The sequence below is a fragment of the Siniperca chuatsi genome, linkage group LG6 (assembly GCF_020085105.1).
Source record: "Siniperca chuatsi isolate FFG_IHB_CAS linkage group LG6, ASM2008510v1, whole genome shotgun sequence".
NCBI lineage: Eukaryota > Metazoa > Chordata > Actinopteri > Centrarchiformes > Sinipercidae > Siniperca > Siniperca chuatsi.
The window spans coordinates 27,491,092-27,510,676 of NC_058047.1; the positions used below are offsets into that span (position 1 = coordinate 27,491,092).

The following is a 19,585-nucleotide window of genomic DNA, read 5'->3' on the forward strand; positions in this document are numbered from 1 at the left end:
AATAAAGACACTTGCAAATGAAGTAACAAAATGTTTATTTAAAAATAACACGTACAGTATGTATACAGTCACGCCAGATTTTCCAGTCTTCATCACCAACAATAACTTGAAATGTTCTAATGATAAGTGCAGGATTTGACATAATCTAAAGACAAATTCCAATGTCAGGATCCAGGAACATTTATTAGTGATGTGGGAGGGTGATGTGTTGTTGGTGGGTTGTTGAAGGCACAAATTCAGGTTGTAGTGCGAGTCATCAGTAGGGGTCGTTGAAAGGGTAGTGAGGATGGCCTGCATCCCTGGGAACACGTTCTCCTTCCACCTGAAACACCCAACCCCAAGTTAATACATTTCCCTTTGCTCCTCAGCAATGTGTTTATGTTCAGGTGTTAAACCTGGCAGTTTTTCAAAGTCAGTCTGGTGCTTTTCCATTCAGTGGAATTCAATTTGATTTTACTTTGAGTAGTCAGAAAGACTAGAAAGGCGCTATATAAATGCAGTCCATTTACCATTTTGCAGGATTAAAAAAAGCTTCACCACCATAGAACACTGCGTCTATTAAAATCATACTTCGACCTATCAGGGCAATGAGGACCAGGACTTGCTCCTGTATATTATCTCTTATAGATAGGAAATAAATATTCCCAGTAGACTGTATTCAAATATAACTATCAATACCAACCATGAGAGATATAGTATATAAAGCCTACTCACTTGGATCATTGGTACAATGTAGCGCCAGCCTTTGTTCAGTGCTGAAATACTTTTCATTTCCTCTGCTTCAAGGGTAAAGTCAAACACCTGACAGCAAACAAAATGATATCAACGCCTCACAACCCACACAACATACTTTGCAATTGTAAACCTGAGTTGTACCACAAAATGTAATAAACATGTGCACAGCTTTTTAGCATAATTAGCTTTTAAGTACTCACAGGCAAAAAGTTTACCTTAATGACATATTCTGAAATTCAGACAATCTCATTAAAGAAGGCCATCTCAAAAACATAGCCTCGTGGTTTGGAAATGAATTGCTACGACTGAAATTTTACTCCACCTGAATGTTCTCCTTGATACGGGACTCTGTGACACTCTTCGGGATTGTCACCACTCCTCGTTGTGTCTGCCACCTGCAAATACAACAAAGTTATGTTGTCACTGGAGAGTTCCTTGACCATACCAGTGTAAATTTTAGTTAATCGGGTATAGCTGACATGATACAAGATAGATTTATTGATCATTTTACAACACATGGTTGTATAATGAGATTTTGTTTTCTAGTTCTTTATGCTACTCAAAAAAGTAGTATACAATAGATCAGTGAATAAATAATAAGTCATAGAAATGATAAGTGATAGAATGACAATGCTATAAACAGTTTTTCAAAGCATGCCAGAGTCTCATTTTGCTAGTTTTTACCAGAGCCTGACTGATACAGCAGCAATGTGCAAGTCCAACACTACAGCATCATTTGGAAAATGATTAGTAGTAAAGTACACATGATTTCTGGTAGTTAGGCTACAACATATTACCATATCACCATATTAGCTTTATATTGTGTATGCTGATAATACTGCACTGTATGTTACTGTTGTGTTTACAGCTTGTTGCACTGCCCCCAAGTGGCCAAAACAAATTGCATTGCAAGTTTAACTGTTGCTTGACTGTATTTCTATCACTGCGTTTGATATAAGAAATCGTTTTACATATTCAAATGCCATGGCACATTCATTTTTCTGCTTTGCACCTATTCTGTGGTTGCCTCCAAAAACCTCAAATAATGACTATAAACTTTAATGCTATACTTTGCTGATGTAAAAAACTACAAATGCGTACGTTAAAGTCCAGTATGTAACCTTTAGGAGGAGCTATTGGCAGAAATGGAATATAATATTTATAAGTATCTTTTCATTAGTGTATAATCGTGTGAAAATAAGAATCGTTGTGTTTTCGTTACTTTAGAATAAGACACTTTTATCTACATATGGAGCGGGTCCCCTTCCACAGAGACCACCATGTTGCACCACCATGTTTCTACAGTAGCCCAGAACGGACAAACCAATCACTGGCTCTACGTCGGGTCTTTTGCGTTTTTCACAGCCACCGTAGTTTCTCCTGCACGCTTGAAACGCGAGGGTGATTCGAGCAGTGTTCAAATGGTTGCAAACCGCAATTTCACCGTTTGATGCCACTAAATCCTACACACTGGACCTTTAGGTACTATCATGCTGTATTAAATAAGACAGATGCTTTACATGCTACCAACATGTGAAAACCTCTAACAACTGGATTAAAAAAGTTTTTGTTTTAAGATCTTAAATTTGAAGACTTTTTTCAAATGCAAAGAAATTTTTGCTAAATAAGTAAATGCACACTGGGATACATCTAATCAGTTAACTGAAGAGTAAAATCACCTCAGGATAATCTGAGCAGAGGACTTTTTATATTTCTCTGCGAGGGTGGCGATCACAGGCTCCTGAAGCAGAACAGGTTCATCTGGATGCTTCCAGGCCCGGTCAGAAGAGCCCAGAGGGCTGTAGGCCGTCATCACCAGGCCCCGGTCCCGACAGTGGGCCAGCAGCTCTACCTGGGCCAGGTAGGGGTGGCTCTCTACCTGCCCAACCAGAACACAGTGATAGCAGTGCCATCTGTAGCTTTCAGGACGCCAAACTTGAGACAGCGGCGTTCACATTTAACCTGTTTGGAGCAATTAAAATGAACCTCTTCATCATCACAAACACCCCGTACCTGCAGGACAGTGGGTTTGATGCTGGCGACAGACAGGATGTCATCAATCTGCCGACTGTTGAAGTTGGACAGGCCAATGGATCTGACGAGGCCCTCCCCCACCAGCTTCTCCATGGCAGCCCAGGTCAGCTTGTAGTCTATGTCGTCATACAGCAGGGTGCCGTCCTCCTTTTTGGGGAAAGGAACGTCTCCTTGTCTAGGAGATACAAAGAGGGGGCCACATTTAAAAGAGATTAAAAGCAACCAAGAAGAGACGGAAATGGAAATGGAAAAGAAAAAAAAACTGTATTGCTTTCCATTTCCTTAAAATATGGCCCCTCTGCAAGTTTTAGTTTAAGTACTACATTAAGTGAAAAGGCTGGAATATGAATACAGTGTCACAACTTACATTTCTTTATATATAACAATTTATTTTTAAATCGCATCCCAAGATAAAAAGTTTACTAATCTTGGGATAACAAGACAGCAAGTTAATTAGCTCGTCATCTCAAGAAAACAATAAGGTGGTTTTCTCGGGATAACGAGTCGATCATCTCATTATAAGACCTTGGTGGAGGCTAAGCTCACTGGAAGGCATAGGGCCAGTGGATGAGGTAGAGGTCCAGGTACTCCAGCTTCAGGTCCTTCAGGGTCTTCAGGAGGGCCGGCTTCACGTCCTCTGGGTGATGTTGGGTGTTCCACAGCTTGGATGTGATGAACACATCCTCTCGTCTCAGGGCCTGGCGCACAGACAACATGTCAGGTAAAATTTTTATGGTGGGATTTTAAGTGTCTTGAAATTTTAGGACTATAGAGAACAAAGTCCAGGCTGGACAGTGAAACCTGAAAGACAGAGATCTCAGCATCTGGCCAAGTAATTACTGAACCCTCGCATCTATCAAGCCGTTGCGTTATGGAACAGAAAACATTCTTACTGATACTCTGAGCTTCTAATGTAATTTGGCGAGGGTGTTTTACCTTGCCGGGGCCGAGTGACTCCTGTAAGGCTTCTCCGATCTCAACCTCATTGCCATAGATGGCTGCACAGTCAATGTGGCGATACCCAGCCTCCAAGGCCCAAATAACTGCTTGTTTCACCTGTGACAGCGGCAAAACAGGAAAACGCTCACTTGAAAGGTTGCACCTATGGATTTTTTGCAGGCACGGCCATCAACTGGCAAGGTGTGGAACTTGCTACACATTATGTTCAGCGAGTACACATTCGATCTTTCACATTCATTGTTTGTCCTTAAAATAGGAGGAAACACAATTTTATTTTACAGATTTTTCAAATTTGGTTGCATAGATGCATAGGTCTGTGCCAAACCTCTCTCTTTAAAGCAGCATTCAATTATTTATTTGGCTACTTGCAACACTGACCTTATAAAGCCGATATGGTGAACTTGTTAAACAGGAAACACTTGCCTATTTACACATCCAGACATTACAGAGCGACATTAGTATTCATTTAGAGTCACGTGTCTGTCCACCTTTTAGTTATGTTTGGTCCCCACCAACTCCTGAAACAATGATCTGGCTCTTTAGCTGCTAAATGCTCCGCTATGTTCACCGGCTAGTTGCCGACTTTGGCTGTCTACGGTTTGGTGCTGGGCAGGTAGTGTACAGTGGGTTTATCAGGAGTTTTTTGTTTTTTTTCCACTGAAAACAGCTGCCGCCTGCTGCTGGAAACTACGTTAATGAGAGCGACGAGAGGACGTCAAAACCAAAACAATAATTTAAAAAGAGGCTAAAATGCTCTGTAGAACTGACGGGAGCTGCGGAGTCTAGTGATAATCATTCATTTGATTCATTGTTAATATAAAAATATTGATTAGTGCAGCTTTAATGTCTGATACTACAGATATAGCTCTGCATTTGAAGAGGAACTGAATGGGCAGAGACAGAAAGCAGAATGCAATATTGCCTGTTTTATGACATTTATCTGTAAGAGAGAAATCATATAAAAGAAGCCTGTATTTCAAACAAGTTTATAAAAAAATAAATAAATAAAGAGGATATACAGTAAGTGCACACTTTACCTTTCCTGGCTCACTCTTCCATGTTCCCAGTCCAAGGAGGGGCATCTTCCGCCCTGTGTTGAGAACTGCAAAGTCATTCATGCCTCTCAGAAGCACCTTGAAAGGACAAGGAGAGCATCAGTGAGGAGCTGCATGGCTTACTTGGATGTTTAACGCTGCAGTAGCAAGTATTTTATGTAAAAAATACACCCCCTCCTATTAGCCTTATTAAGGTATTTAGACTGCAACACTGGAGATATTTATTTTTCACTGATCCACAAGCTGTAACAGGGAGATGCAACAAGCAAACGGAGTAACTGACTGTAAAGTAAATACATCAGCAGGAAGAGAAAGTTGTACATAAGCAGTTTGTCAAGCTCAAATGGATTGACAAATGAAGTGAATATATACGAGGAGGATTTTGCAAAGCCCTGAGTAATACTGTGACATCCAGAATAAGCTTAATTAGTGTTGCAACGCATAATATGATTCACTGCCATCCACTTAAAACATTAACACGGTTAGATAAAGGCCACACACTGAGAATGTCAGGATGCAAAACAAAAAAAAACAAGATCAATTCTTAAGGCAGAGTAAACAAGACGTGGGAGAAATAGAACTAGAAGTATCTAGAGAATATCAGGCCCACTAAATAACAAGTACAGACAATTTACAGTGCCACAGCAGAAAACACTGTACTGCAAGTTGACTCTGTGTACAATCAGCAAAGCAAATACAGGAAGAGACAAAAATCATGAGGTTCAGTAGGAGTTACAGCATTGAGAAATGTTCTACAATCATTCATATTGCTATATTACAGAAGTGTTTAAAAAACACTAGTCCAGCATCAAACTGCAGTTTCAAAGAGGCAGTGCAATGCACGCTTTCCCCAAACTAGTTTTATCCAAAGCAAGAGCAGGCAGACCTGAAGAGACCACACCATCTGAAGACCAGTATATCAAGCTAACGTTCTTATAAAGCAAACAATACAGCATGAGCAGCCAAGATATGAAGCCAACTCAACAAAAGACGGAACAGTTGGCAAACTGTCACCTTATTGTGGAGAGTGTCCATTCCCAAAGCACTTCTTTTAAAAGACATAGTGATAAAGCATTGGCCACACGTTTTCAATTTCCTGATGAATCAATGTTTAAACTTTACAGCTACAACTGCAGCGCTTATATCAGGAGACAGCTGCCTGAGATGCTAATGTAATGACAACATAAAACTATCGACATTTGGTGGAAATATTAAAGTGTGGAGAGGTTTTGCCCATTCTGAAGTTGCACAGAATCACTAACATTAACTCAGGTCCCACTCTATTCTGGTTTACAGTTGTGTGAAAAAGGATTCCTCTTTTTGCAGAACAATGAGCCAGAACGTGTACAGAAGCTCTGCCAGGCCTGACTGTCCAAGCAGACGGAAAGAAGTGCCTACTTGCATTTCCCTCAAAGGTCACCAAACAGCACAAAATGCTGTAGCCTCGCAGCACACTCTCTGGGAGGCTCAAAAAAGGATGATTTCCTTTAATTAAATAGAGACAGAAATCATTCAACACTCAAAATGTTCCCATACTCCAGAACTAAAAAGACTAAAGGTCAAGTTGATCTTTTGTTTACTGTCCCAAAATGACCATTAGACAATTTCAGCACAACCAGAATGCCAGGAGAACCCAGCACACTGCCCCTGTTCTTAAATCTTTACACTGCTGATTTGCAAATCACAAAATACATTTCTGATATGCTTAAAGAAAATAAACCTAGTAGATCCCTCAGATCTTTAGGGATCAGTCAGCTATAGGACCTCGAGTCAGAACACTGAAGCTGAAATTTAGCTGGTATGCGGCGCACAGATGGAACCAACTTCCTGAAGATTGCTCCAACCCTTTTTGGCTTGTGACCCCTTAAAACAAAACAATGTCAGCTTGTGCCACTTCGTCATTGGTTGCACGTCTCATCAGTTCAAACAAAGACTCATTTTTTCCCCCCACATTTTATTAGAATACTTTAGAGTCCAGAAGAAGTTCAAATATTGAGTAATTTGCAAGATAAAAAGCTAAGTTTAGAGGGAAGTCTAAAAAGCCTTTTTGCATTACTTTGTGTGGCATACTGTCCATCCTATTCAGTTAAAACTCAATTAAAAACAGTTGTGTTCCTGTGCCTTTGATTGATTCATGTCTCTGCTGCACTATTATTAACTTAATTACATTTGGGGCAACGTATTACTGCACTGTACCTGCATTAAAAGATTTTCTTTCTGTTATTTTTGTCTATTTTATTTTATTCTGTTTCAGCTGATTTTACTTTCCTCTCTATTGTGTAATGTTCTAATGCATTTCATTGCTGCATGTAGAACAGAGATTAGGCAGGGCAAGTGTATTTGCATTCCGCAAAAATGACACAGAATGCAGGCAGAAATGAAGGCAAGGCAACATTGTAAGTTGTTTTGAATGAAAACCAAAGTGATGTGAAGCACCAATGGTTTCAGAAATATCTTAGGGGGAAAAAAAACAACCCCAGACATTTTCCAAATCTTTCCAAAATCCAGATCTGTCAGCTGATTTCATGGGAAGTCACGCGCGACAGCCACACCTCGGCGAGCTCAGCAGCTTCGGCACCTTAACGCGTCAAAACCTGTTCACGAGTTCGCATTAATATATAGCAAAGGTTAGCAAGCAACTTGTGACGCAATATGTAGAAATTACGCTTCTAACGTTAGACAGTTTATTAAGACAAAGCGAATAACTGTGTGGTCATTCTGCCGTCTATTCTTGAGCAAAAAAAACAAAAACAAAAACAAAAAACAAAACTGTCCATTACAATCAAGTCACCGCTCCAGCTCTTGATAAAACAGCAGCTAGCTAGCGTTAGCTTCTCCTGAAAAATAACTCTTGCATTTGACTTCACGTTATTATCCGCTTTTTATTCGGCGTTCAAGGTTAGCCATTTTCAAAGTGACCGACTTACTCACCCGCTTGCCAGTGTCAAAACATAAACGACGGAACATCTGCTTTAGGAGCTGACATTTGAATGACCGCATGATCGCTTCAGTTGTGAAGTTATATAACATTAGCTAGTCAGCAGCGGCTCTCCCGTTAGTTTAAGTCACCAACTTACTGTTTCAAGATTTTAAAACCTGCGTCTTCACACAAGGACCTCTTCTTATAGTCCTCCTAAGCAGGACGCGTATGCAAGAGTGTTGTTTTCTCCTAAATGTTCAAAAACACCACCTCATTTTGGTGACATTTCCCTTTCCGGGACGGTGATTGCTCTATTTCCGGTGGGAAAAATTAAAAAAAAAAAAATGCCAGACTCTGCGGGGAGATGGCAGTACCTCCGTTGAGAAAGGTTCGTTTGGTTTTAAAAGGTTTGAAGTGAATCTGGAGTTCCCATTGGCTCTAATAAAGGTTTCCACGCTTACAAACGTGTTTTGTGAAACAATGAGAAATGTTCAAATACCAAACTTATTATATAATAGCCCGGATGATAAAATCATATGGCTGTGACTTTTGGCAGTTTATTCATAACTACAACAGCTGAAAAATTCTCTTTATGTACAATTAAGTCACATTGCAACACAAACCCCTATTCGAAAAAAGACATTTTAGCAAAGTTATGAGCTTCTATGGTTAAGTTTAAGCATGAGGTTTGAACATTTTATTTGATGGCATTAGATTTCACTAAGAACATGTATTATTATAGGTTAAAATGGTATGGCATTAGTTTGGAGATGGTATGTTTAGATGTAAGCTTTAGGAGATGGTCAAGCTTAATGGGTAAGAGGCACTGTGTTCTAAATCTTTATATTAATTATTGCCTATGCTGAAAAAGTTCTCATGTTGACATATTGTGGTTCAGAGTTTTGAATGTCTAAATCTGTCACAGCATGAGATCTTTCTTTTTTTGTAGAAACAGCTTTTTGTTTAAGATGTTTAAACAACGACTCAGTGGCAGGAAACTGTTGAACTTTTTACCTTGTGATTTGAATAGTTTAGTAAATATTGCAACATCAATATGGAGACATGCCGTGATAATAATTTCAATGTTAATTTTGTCCTTATTGCCCACCCTTAACTTCTACTGGCAGACTGGTAACTCCAAGCTACCCTGATATGGTTCATATTGTGTTACTTTTGAAAGCAGACCACAGGAACAAAGTGGGCAAAAACTGCAAGTTGTTTATCTTATCCGTGTTCTACTGCTTCCCCATGGCCAAACAGAAGATGAGGAAGAGCTTCAAAGTTAGAGAAAGAGACAGGAAACCTCCATGGAGCAGCACATTCAATATTTTTTAAAATACTCAAAATGAGGCTTTGATGTCATGATTACTTAAGGCATTTTTTCAGGAAGCACTGGCAACATAAAAAAAACCTGCAAACCTCACAACAGTGATAAGTGGATTTTATGTGTGCAGACAGTTGGACAGAGTGTATGGTAACAGGATCACCCAGTCTTTAACCTGTTAAATTTTGATTAGTAAATGTGTAACCACATAAATGTAAGCCGCCCTATTTACATACATAACCGAAGAGTTGCTGAGCTGACACCTCTGAGCTGTGCAAACAATTCAATTTATTTATTTACAGTATATAGTGCCAATTCATAACAGAAGTTATCTCATTGCACTTTTCCTATAGAGCAGGTCTAGACCGTACTCTTTATAATATTAATTACAGAGACCCGACAAATCACACCATGAGCAAGCACTTGGTTACAGTGGCAAGGAAAAACTTCCTTTAAGAGGCAGAAACCTTGGACAGAACCAGACTCAATGGTGGGCGGCTATCCGCAGAGTCCCGATATACAGTTTTTGAACTGTATAGTTCTGTTTTGGGTTTGTTTGTGTTTTTTTAAACCAAATTCAGCTTAAAACATGATAAAAAATAAAAACCTCTAGGAGTTAAAACCCTCCCGTTCAAAAATAACGCTACTGTAGACGAGGGAGAACACAACTATGCTAACATTACACCCATGGAGATTTCTACTCCAGGCAATAAATGAATGCATTAATAAAAAAGAACTAATGACAACAATGAAACAAGGCATGAAAACATGAATACCTAAAGCTGGGAAAGACAAAACATACTTAAACAACCTATTACTCTTCTAAACACAGACTATAAGATTCTCACAACAGTCTTGGCAGCAAGACTAAAAGGAGGCATATCAAAAATTATTAGTACAACTCAATCAGGATTCCTCAAAGGAAGATCTATCCACAATAATGTCTGCTTGGTCCTGGACCTTATTGATAATGTTCATCTAATTGAGGATGATGGTTTTATGCTATTCTTGGATTTCTATAAAGCATTCCACTCAGTAGAACATACATTTATTTTTGACACACTTGAACACTTTGGATTTGGCAACAGGTTTGTAGACATGATTATTATGTTACATACTGACATCAACAGTAGTGTTTCCCTCCCAGAAGCAGTATTTCACCCCTATTATTTATAGCAGTTACTGAATTACTGGCAATTATTATAAAAAATAACGGCAGTTTTGAAGGATTGAACATAAATGATCAACAGTTGATTATAAGTCAGTTAGCTGATGACACAACACTGTTTCTAAAGAACAAAGAACAAGCTCCTTTGGCCTTACAAACAATAGAGTTATTCTCTCAAGCCTCCGGTCTGCATTTGAACCTTGATAAATGTGAACTTACGAGCATCCACAACTGTTCCTACTCTTCGCTGCATAATATACCTGTCAAAAAAGAGACTCGATATCTAGGGATTTGGATAACCAAATGTTCTGACACTAGTGAGAAAAATAATATTCAAAACACTGTTGACAAATGTAAGAAATCACTTAATATGTGGTTCCAGAGAGACATGACACTGTTTGGAGGAACGCTGCTAACCAAAATGGAAACTATTTTTAGGCTGATCTACCCTACGCACTCCTTAGCTATATCTGCTAAGGTTATAAAGGAAATTAATAAACTAAACATTTTTGTTAAAATGTGACTTTGAAATACTTAAATTGCATGTTAAACTATCTGCCTTCCACCAACAAGTTCTGTCATACTGGAAAATAATTTATAAACATGATTTCAGCCGCCACAATGTCCCACTGTGAGTAACAGAGTCATTTTAAGTCAAAGAAAATCTATATTTATGGACGACTGGATGAAGAATCAAATATGGTCAATCATGCATCTAATGGATGATAATGGGAATATACTGAAACTGGAGGAGTTTAATAATAAGCATAACTTGAATTGCTCTGTTAAAGACTATATTAAAGTAACACAAAACATTCCAACAGTACTTATTCAGTTCATTAAAAACACTCTAGACAATACACCTATACCTAAATTGCAAAATATCCAAATAAACTAACTTTTTACACAAAAAATGCAATAATACATTTCTGAGGCAATACTTGGTAAACACTTTGTACCCTGGTTTATCGAGGAGGAAACTGAAATAATGGCTATTAGAACAAAACTCCTAGCCCCATGCTCAGTTTCTTATTTCTATTTAGTGCTAGGTTAATTGTACAGCTGTCTACTGGTATATGCAATCTATGTTATGGCACTACTTGAACAGGCAAGCCTGTTTGTTCTGTGTATGTATTTTTTGTGTTTGTATTTCATTTTTTTTCTCTCTCTCTCTCTAATGTTCACTTATAATTATTTTACGGCTTATTTTATCTGTTGGACTTAATGAAAGCGTCCTTTTTTTAGGAGGTGTGATTCTGGTTTTGAAAGGAGACACTTGTATTGTACATCATTTAGTTTGTCACTGAATCTGTGTCCAATAACTTCTAAATAAAGTTGTTGTTTTTTTAATAATTGGAACTATAGATAATAAACCAGCAGTTTGAGTTTTTCACTTTCACAAGCGGGATTTGAATTTAAGACAATTATACATTTCATATTTAGTAGTAGCCTGAAATGTAAAAACAATTCAACCGTTTGATGGAAACAACATTGTGAGGGAAGAAAAAAGATGTAGGGACACTCCGTACCGGCAGGGGGCAGACTGCAGGAGAAGATGCACCGCAAACCTGCAGGGAGGAAAGCAGAAACGGAAGTAACATTAATATCAACAACCTGAGTTACAACAGTCTATGGTTACAACTCAGGCAAAACTTTACTGTAGCTAAAACGTATACACTTTTTTAAGTTTTTATCCGATGCAAATGCCGTAATAGTATCTGGTACATTATGGGGGAAGAGCGCCGTGAAAGTTTTGTGCTCAAACTCAGTGGCTAGTTTAGCCATTTGGAGCATCTTAGCTAACTTTTTGTCAGCTGACTAGCGTGGATTCATGTTGACAGCCTCAGTAAGCGAACAGTAGTCGAATATGCCCAGGTATTGCTCCGTGCTTAGTTTTATCAAGGTTACCGGTGTAGCTGGATTGTCTGCTAGCTGTCGTTGACACCTTGTTGTCCTTGTAGTCTTTATGTGGCGCTGATAGAGCCCGGTTTGCAATGCTCCTGCAGCTGCTCCCACCTGTCAACTAGCTGGCTCATCTCCTCCAGTCTCCCGTCTGCCGTTGCCCAATGGCTCACTGCGGCTCCTCCGAGTCGAGCGCAAAGGTACCGGCACCGCGCCGGGACAGCATCATGCCGTCGCAGGGTAGCGTAGACCAGAGCATGAAGCCGGTACTGTTCGAGATCTTTGGCGAGATATGGACCGTCCAGTCGCGGCTCGGCCAGGGAGTCTCGGCCTCGGTGTACCGGGTCAGCTCAGGCAGAGCCGCCACCGCCGCTGTTAAGGAGTTTCAGGCCGACACTCGGGGAGGAGACTACGGGTATCACAAGGAGAGGTCCGTGCTGGAAGACATCCAGGGACATAAAAACATCGGTAACAACATTTTACTCAGTGTTAAAACGTGTAGACCCGTAGGTAACACGCAGCAGGCAAAGAATGGTCTCAGGCTGCCTCCTGTAGCATAACATAAAGTCAATCAACAGAACTAGCACGCTGACATGGAAAATAATGTAATTACTTACTATGAGCCTTTCTATAACCGATCGAAAGCTTTCATGACGGAGTATATGATACTGGCTACTGTTTTCAAACCCTTATCCGTTGTTGTATCTTTTAAATAGAGCAAACAAGCCAAATTCCATTTAAAAATCTGTCAATTTAATAGGAACTTGCTTGTCATCCGTGGTATACACCTGGTAGAGGATTCTGTAAGACCATTTACACATAGATATGCTCTGATTTGTAATTCTGCATATGATGACCCATGAAGCAGGATCTGTTTTCAGTGAAACATGCTTTTCAGGCTTTAACATTTGTCACAGTGTTGTTCTGCAAAATAATCCTGGCTGACAGTAGTTAGCTCTGTAAACCTATTGTAGAAATATAAACTTTATTCAAATACAGAGGATTACCGCATGCTGACAGTTCGGCAGAGGTCTTTATTCATTTTATGTGGAACGTACCTTTGTACGTTATGAGGATCATATTATACTGTCACTATCCTTATACTGAAGTGAACAATATTGTCTAGTAGGAAGGGAATATAAATGCAACAGTACAGGCCTAGCTGTTTGTAATGACAGATTTGTTCTCCTCTCAGTGACACTGTACGGGGTGTTCACCAACCACAGCTGTATGGGTGTTGCCACCCGCTGTCTCCTGCTCGAGCTCTTGGATGTCAGTGTGTCCGAGCTGTTGGTCAGAGGCAGCAGTGATACCCAGGGTGGTAGGTAAGTGAAGTGATGTCACTGCTTCTCATACAGTAAAACAGGTTGCAGAGAGGTGTTTCTGTTATTTAGCCTACCCTCGTTGGTGTAAATGGGGGTGGACAAAATAATAGAAACACAGTACAGTTCAACAGCACCACAAACTGCAGCCTCCAAAATGATCATACAAGTTGAATCAACACCTCTCTAAAATTATAACCTTCATGATGGGAGGATTTAAGGCGCGAACAGTCCTCAGTTACCTCCTGGGGAGGCTTTTACAGGTTCCAGTCATTGACTCCCGCGCATTCCAGATCTATCGCATGCTAAGAACGGAATATTCAGCTAATTCACATTATAGATACTACCACTGACTATCTTAGTAACAATTTGGCCACAATTTAGCACACTGACCATACATGGTCCAGCCATATGCTAGGTTTCGACCTAGTTTTGTTGTAATTTGGGTGAACTAACCCTTTAAATTTGACCGGGTTTACAAAAATTCCAAGCATTTGCTATTTGCCCCAGAATGTGGCCATCACAAATACAAACAAACAAGAACTTGAATAGAAATTGCCACAGAACTCTTGGAAATATAATGAATGATGGTGACTACAGTCATTGTAAAGCCTTCATATATTTAGCAGAGCTTGAGCTTTCTGTTTAACTCCCATAGTATGATATCTTTTGGCAGACCCCAGCAGGGCCACTCCATGTGGCTTGTCCAGCACTGTGCCAGAGACATCCTGGAGGCTCTCGCCTTCCTTCATAGAGAAGGCTACGTCCACGCTGACCTCAAGCCACGCAACATTCTCTGGAGCGCTGATGACGAGTGCTTCAAGCTCATCGACTTCGGCCTCAGCTTCAAAGAGGGAAACCAGGTGGGTGTGTGTGGGAATTTGAGGGTTAGTAAAAGAGGAGCTGGGACAATTGAGTATTGTATTTCTAACTCCCTCCATGCCTTACCTCCTCCAGGATGTCAAGTACATCCAGACAGACGGGTATCGAGCTCCAGAGGCTGAGTTTCAGAACAGCCTCGCTCAGGCCGGGGTGGAAGTGGAGGGAGACTCGGGCTGCACAGCCGCCGTGGACCTGTGGAGCCTGGGCATCATCCTCTTGGAGATGTTCTCAGGAATCAAACTCAAAGACACCGTCCGATCACAGGAGTGGAAGGTATGACAAAGCTCTACTCAGGGTAGAATAATAGATATTGATTTAATGGAATCAGAAGGTCTCAAAATGTGTAAATGTACAGAAAAATCTCATTGTAGCACGAAAAGTTGACTGAGCAAGATCTGATTCTGTTTAGAAATGTTCAAAAGTCATATAAAGTTGATGTTTAAAGGAAGAATAATCAGTTCAATTGGTGGACTTGTGATTTCTGCCATTAGACATGATTTTTTGCTGTTTTTTGACTCTATATTCAAAGTCTTGCAGGTGAAATGTTTGCATGTTTAAGAAGGTAATTAAATGTAAAGTAAGAGGAAAGGCATCTGTATTTGTAACAGTAGGTATGACAATTGCCCTTGAGTTAACAAAGTCAAATGAAAAAAAATAGCACAACATATGGAATAAAAATACATAAAACAAGAAACCAGAATAGACACCATAGGACTTATTTAAAATAATCAAATAGACCAGAACCTTTTTTGGCAAAAGAAAAATAGTATCCTTCAATCTGTATTCCTCTCCTTTAGGATAACAGTGCTGCCATTGTAGACCATGTTTTTGCCAGCAACAGTCTGGTGTGCCCTGCCATCCCTGTCTATCACCTCAGAGACCTTATCAAGAGGTAAGCTCTCACACATACCTGTGAATTGAGTGTAATTCGAGTTGCTTGGATATAACTACTATGCTATGTACTATACTGTAAGTAAATAATTGAGTTACATAGAACCCTTGTTACTGTGTGTCTGCAGCATGCTTCTCAATGACCCAAAGCAAAGATGCACAGCTGAAACTGCCCTGCTGAGCCCGTTCTTCAGTATTCCCTTTGGTATGTGTCAATATTAGAGACATCCACCAGACTACAGACTAACATCTCTCAGTGTACCATATTTACCTGTGTGTGTGTGTGTGTGTGTGTGTGTGTGTGTGTGTGTGTGTGTGTGTGTGTGTGTGAGTCAGTCAGCTCCTCACATTGAGGACCTGGTTCTGCTGCCCTCTCCTGTCCTGCGTCTGCTCAACCTCATTGATGACAGCCATCTGCACAATGAAGAAGAGTATGAAGGTACAACCTTATTTGTTTTGTCTTTATTCTGTCTTAATATTATGAATGACTTTCTGAAATGACTTCATGTTTCTTACTTTTTTAACCTCTATACAATTGTAAGTAAAAATGTTGTTGTTTCTCCCAGACATCCTGGAGGACATGAAAGAGGAGTGCCAGAAGTACGGCTCAGTGGTTTCTCTGCTCATCCCCAAGGAGAACCCAGGGAAAGGACAGGTTAGACTGTTGTTCCATAAACCAGGAATCTTCAAAAATGTCTCAATTAAACTAAGAATGTAAGGAGTTGCAGGGAATTCTCAATGTAAGAAATAACATTTATTTCACAACTATTTTAATCACAGAAAACCTCCACTGTGTTTCAGATGTGCAGGCTTCATTGGGTAGGAGCACTTTATGAAGACTCTTGCACATTTTTGTGCAATAAGATATAAAAAAAAAAAAAAGCTATATTAAAAAAATGATGTAACATATGAGGAAAAGATGGCAATATACTCTTTTTACTCTTTTGAAGTTTTTTGAAGATACATGTGATTTTAGCACTTGTATTCTGTGGAGTTCTGTTTATCGACTTCAGTAGTACAAGTACCCATACTACACTGATACAGTGTTCTCTCCTTTACTCACTTACCCCCAATGTCCACTGGGTGCTGCTGCATCGCACTCCAGCTTTGTCACTGGTGCTGGAGATGATCCGCTGCCATTCACTTCTGAATGTATATAATTGCCTATATTTATTGACCATTGACTTAAAATTAATATTTAATGGCACATTTCATTTGTTAATGACGGTGTCGCATCTTAATTTGCCTGCTGCTAATACACACAATTCAGGAAAGAGATACAGATACGACGCAGCATGCAAGGTACAAGGTAGTGCTGTCATTAAAACATGTAAAGTACAACCACAAAGTATCTGTTAACACATCTAAATGAGCTGCAAATGTATATTCAATATTTTTGTTAAACACAAAAAAAACTCAAAGAAAAAACTCAAAACAATATTTGAAATGTGGCTGCCGTGGCGACCAGAACGCAGCCGCATCCAGTGGACATCCGGGGTCATGCACACATTCAGTCCTTCACCCACTAATTCACCCACATGTCCTTTGTGTGTCCACCAGGTCTTTGTAGAGTACGCCAACTCCAGTGACTCCAAAGAGGCTCAGAGGCTGCTGACGGGCCGCACCTTTGATGGGAAGTTTGTTGTGGCCACCTTCTACCCTCTCAGCGCCTATAAAAGAGGTTACTTGTACCAGACTGTGCAGTGAAGTCCTAAAGCTCAATTTACACCTCTGCACTGTTCGCATGAAAAAATACAATTACATAGAACGTGGGGGGGGGCCCTGTTCCAATGATTCTGTTATTAATGAGTGTAGTTAAAAGTTCTGCATGCTATCCATGTGGTTTTCTACAGTAAATCTGTGTTTCAGGCAGAATGTAAATTGAACTCAGCTGTGAGGAGCGTACAGCAACGCTTTATTTCTGCTGCCCTCCGTCTGTGCACCACTCTTAACAGTGCACATCCTTCTAGTGCTTCAAGGTGACCTGCATCTAATCTCTTGTAATGACTCTGGGCCGGGGCTCTGTGGTCTGGGTACTGCAGTTCCTGTTCTAGGTGCCATTTCACTCTCTTTCGTTCATAGAAATTGCCGCGCTGAAAGATTGGTAATTAGGACAAGAAAAGTCTTCTCTCATGGGGGTTGCTAGAGCAAAAGCCTTTATCAAATTCTAGTGTAAAGTTTGAGAATCTGTGCTCTACATTACATTGAAATAGTTGCATCTCTCTAGGTAAATTATTAGATCTCATCAGTTGAGTCAGGGATGCGATCAGAAACATGTAGCAGGACATCACTGATCTCCTAGTAGTAATGAATGGGAGTTTCTCAATCCTGTGGTGAAATTAGTGTCCTATCCTGTTGTTAAATGAGTAATAATAATTATTAGATTATTATTGCTTATTTGTATTTGTTATGTTGAATATTTAATGAGAGGAAACAACGTGGTACAAGGGGATATACAGGTATCCTCTGCTGGCTCCTCAGGCAGTTTTCAGGGAGAAATGGTTTGGAGTGACCCCTCCACCAGCTGGTAGTTATCACTCACTCACTCACTCACTCTCTGCCATTATCTGAGCAAGCCAAGGGCCCATAATGCCCTGTAGTCTTATGCTCTGCAGCTTTTTATTTGAAACAAAGTCTACATAATCAGAGAATACTTTTATCATCAGTTTACTATGCTCCTGTTTATGAGGACATGCAGTGAGTTTTGTGTTTTGACTGCAACACTTAAAGGGCACACGAAGAAGTAAATATTTACGAGTACATGCTGAAAATGGCTTTCGTGCGTTGGAAATCGACTGACGTAAGAATAAAATCTGATTTGTCCAAAACCTTTTTCCAGTTGGAAAATTAATCTATGAACAAAAATAGCAGTAGTTCCAACAGCGGTGGAAAATGTCTTGCAACTAACTAAAGCCAAGTACGCTTTAATTTTAACTAGTAGTCATGGTGAAATTTGAATTATAGTCTAGCGCCAAAGTGTCAAGCATGTTCAGATATGCAGTAGCCTGTGTACATGCTCAACTGTTGCTCTGTCATGTCAGGAATAGTTTAAAGCCACTGTGTGTGGAATGTTTGTAGCATCTTTCAAATTTTTCTAATGGCTTAGGTTGTTGTGCAGTCTATGTATTGCTTTCGCCAAAGTTGAACATTTTCAAATCCTTCACATAGTGGCTTTAAAGATTGTGCAGTGCTGCTGATGCAAGGCGAATAGAGATTGCACAGTGGCTACTGTACTACCTAGACAGATAAAGTGTAATGTTATACAGTCTTCCAGAGCTGCAACTGATACTTTTAGTCTTTCAGTTTGTTTGTGCATGAACCAGTGGATTGATGGGTAGACTGCACGCCCAACATTGTAGCACAATTGTCCTGTGGCAATACGTTTGACCAAGGTGTCTGTTTTTGGATTTCCCAAAACAAGAATTGTTTCATACATCAGTTTCAAGAAATGTTGCTAGTTGTGTGACAAGGTATTGAGTTTTATGAATCAACAATGTGACAGAAATGTCATAAAATGTGCAATCTTGAAACAAAGATTTCTTGGAACCAACAATATTATATAATTTATATATTATAAAGTTATATTGGTTATATCAAGGCATTAAGACAGTCCAGGAAGAAGCATGATTATGTTGGATAGCAGCGACAAAGAGTCAGCAAGCTTGGGATTTTTGCAGTGGAATGTACTTTTTGTTGTAGAACCAGAAATTCTTTTGTTCTCTGGGTTTTTATTCTCTTGGTTCCACTTCATGATAACAGTGGAGTACCCATCAAGCCCACTCTGTCACGCTGAAACATTAGATGGTTTCTACACAAGTGCCCTATGACATTCAAGCTAGCTAACTAACCAAAATGCTGCTATAACAACAGGTTGTGCTACACCTGCATGTGTCGATTCCTTACGTAGCCCGAGCCGTTGCAGATGCCTTAGAGAATAATTCCCTTCCAGCAGATGTAGTCCCGCCCGGTAACCAAACCAGACTGTTAGAGACAATAAAATGGAGCAGTGATCTCTTTCAGTTTCTTCATAAAGCTGCTCATTGCTCACCTTGTTAAAGCCAGACTATGTAACTTTTACTGAACAGCGGCCACTACAAGTGACAATGATGCTATTATGCTAATGCTGATATTAGCTACAGTAAATGCTAAACTGATGGTGTTAGCTAAAAGCTAAACTACTAAATACTAAAAATGCTAAACTATGGTTTAGCATAAACTACTGTTTAGCATTTATCAGTGCTGTTTACCATTTAGCTAAAATGCTAAGTAATTGTAACAGTCACACAAGTGGAGAAGAGTCATAAAGTCAGCAAACATCCTCAGTAATGTGCATTATCGATCCATATTTACTTTGAGTTTGCTAACATTAGCCACCATAAGCTACTCGTCATA

The 19,585-nt window shown here is 39.8% G+C and overlaps 2 protein-coding genes across 4 annotated transcripts; one reads left to right on the forward strand and one right to left on the reverse strand.

Moving 5' to 3' along the window:
• Positions 1-18: 18 nt before the first annotated feature.
• On the reverse strand, positions 19-8,018 carry akr1a1b (aldo-keto reductase family 1, member A1b (aldehyde reductase)). Of its 2 annotated transcripts, none has more exons than XM_044199826.1 (9): positions 7,862-8,018; positions 4,767-4,862; positions 3,706-3,825; positions 3,316-3,467; positions 2,749-2,944; positions 2,415-2,614; positions 1,058-1,130; positions 715-801; positions 19-322 (listed from the first exon to the last, which is right to left on the reverse strand). In XM_044199826.1, exons 2-9 carry the CDS (start codon positions 4,845-4,847, stop codon positions 257-259), a joined length of 975 nt encoding a protein of 324 aa, XP_044055761.1. In that variant the 5' UTR covers positions 4,848-4,862; positions 7,862-8,018; the 3' UTR covers positions 19-256. The 2 variants fall into 2 exon arrangements, with proteins under 2 accessions (XP_044055761.1, XP_044055760.1); XM_044199825.1 differs by lacking the exon at positions 7,862-8,018 and adding an exon at positions 7,716-7,855.
• A 3,691-nt stretch (positions 8,019-11,709) lies between these two features.
• Positions 11,710-18,616, forward strand: uhmk1 (U2AF homology motif (UHM) kinase 1). Of its 2 annotated transcripts, none has more exons than XM_044199293.1 (9): positions 11,710-12,566; positions 13,294-13,423; positions 14,079-14,283; positions 14,378-14,575; positions 15,100-15,194; positions 15,322-15,398; positions 15,534-15,632; positions 15,760-15,848; positions 16,754-18,616. In XM_044199293.1, exons 1-9 carry the CDS (start codon positions 12,263-12,265, stop codon positions 16,898-16,900), a joined length of 1,344 nt encoding a protein of 447 aa, XP_044055228.1. In that variant the 5' UTR covers positions 11,710-12,262; the 3' UTR covers positions 16,901-18,616. The 2 variants fall into 2 exon arrangements, with proteins under 2 accessions (XP_044055228.1, XP_044055229.1); XM_044199294.1 differs by having other exon boundaries at positions 11,712-12,566; positions 14,097-14,283.
• Positions 18,617-19,585: the final 969 nt, after the last annotated feature.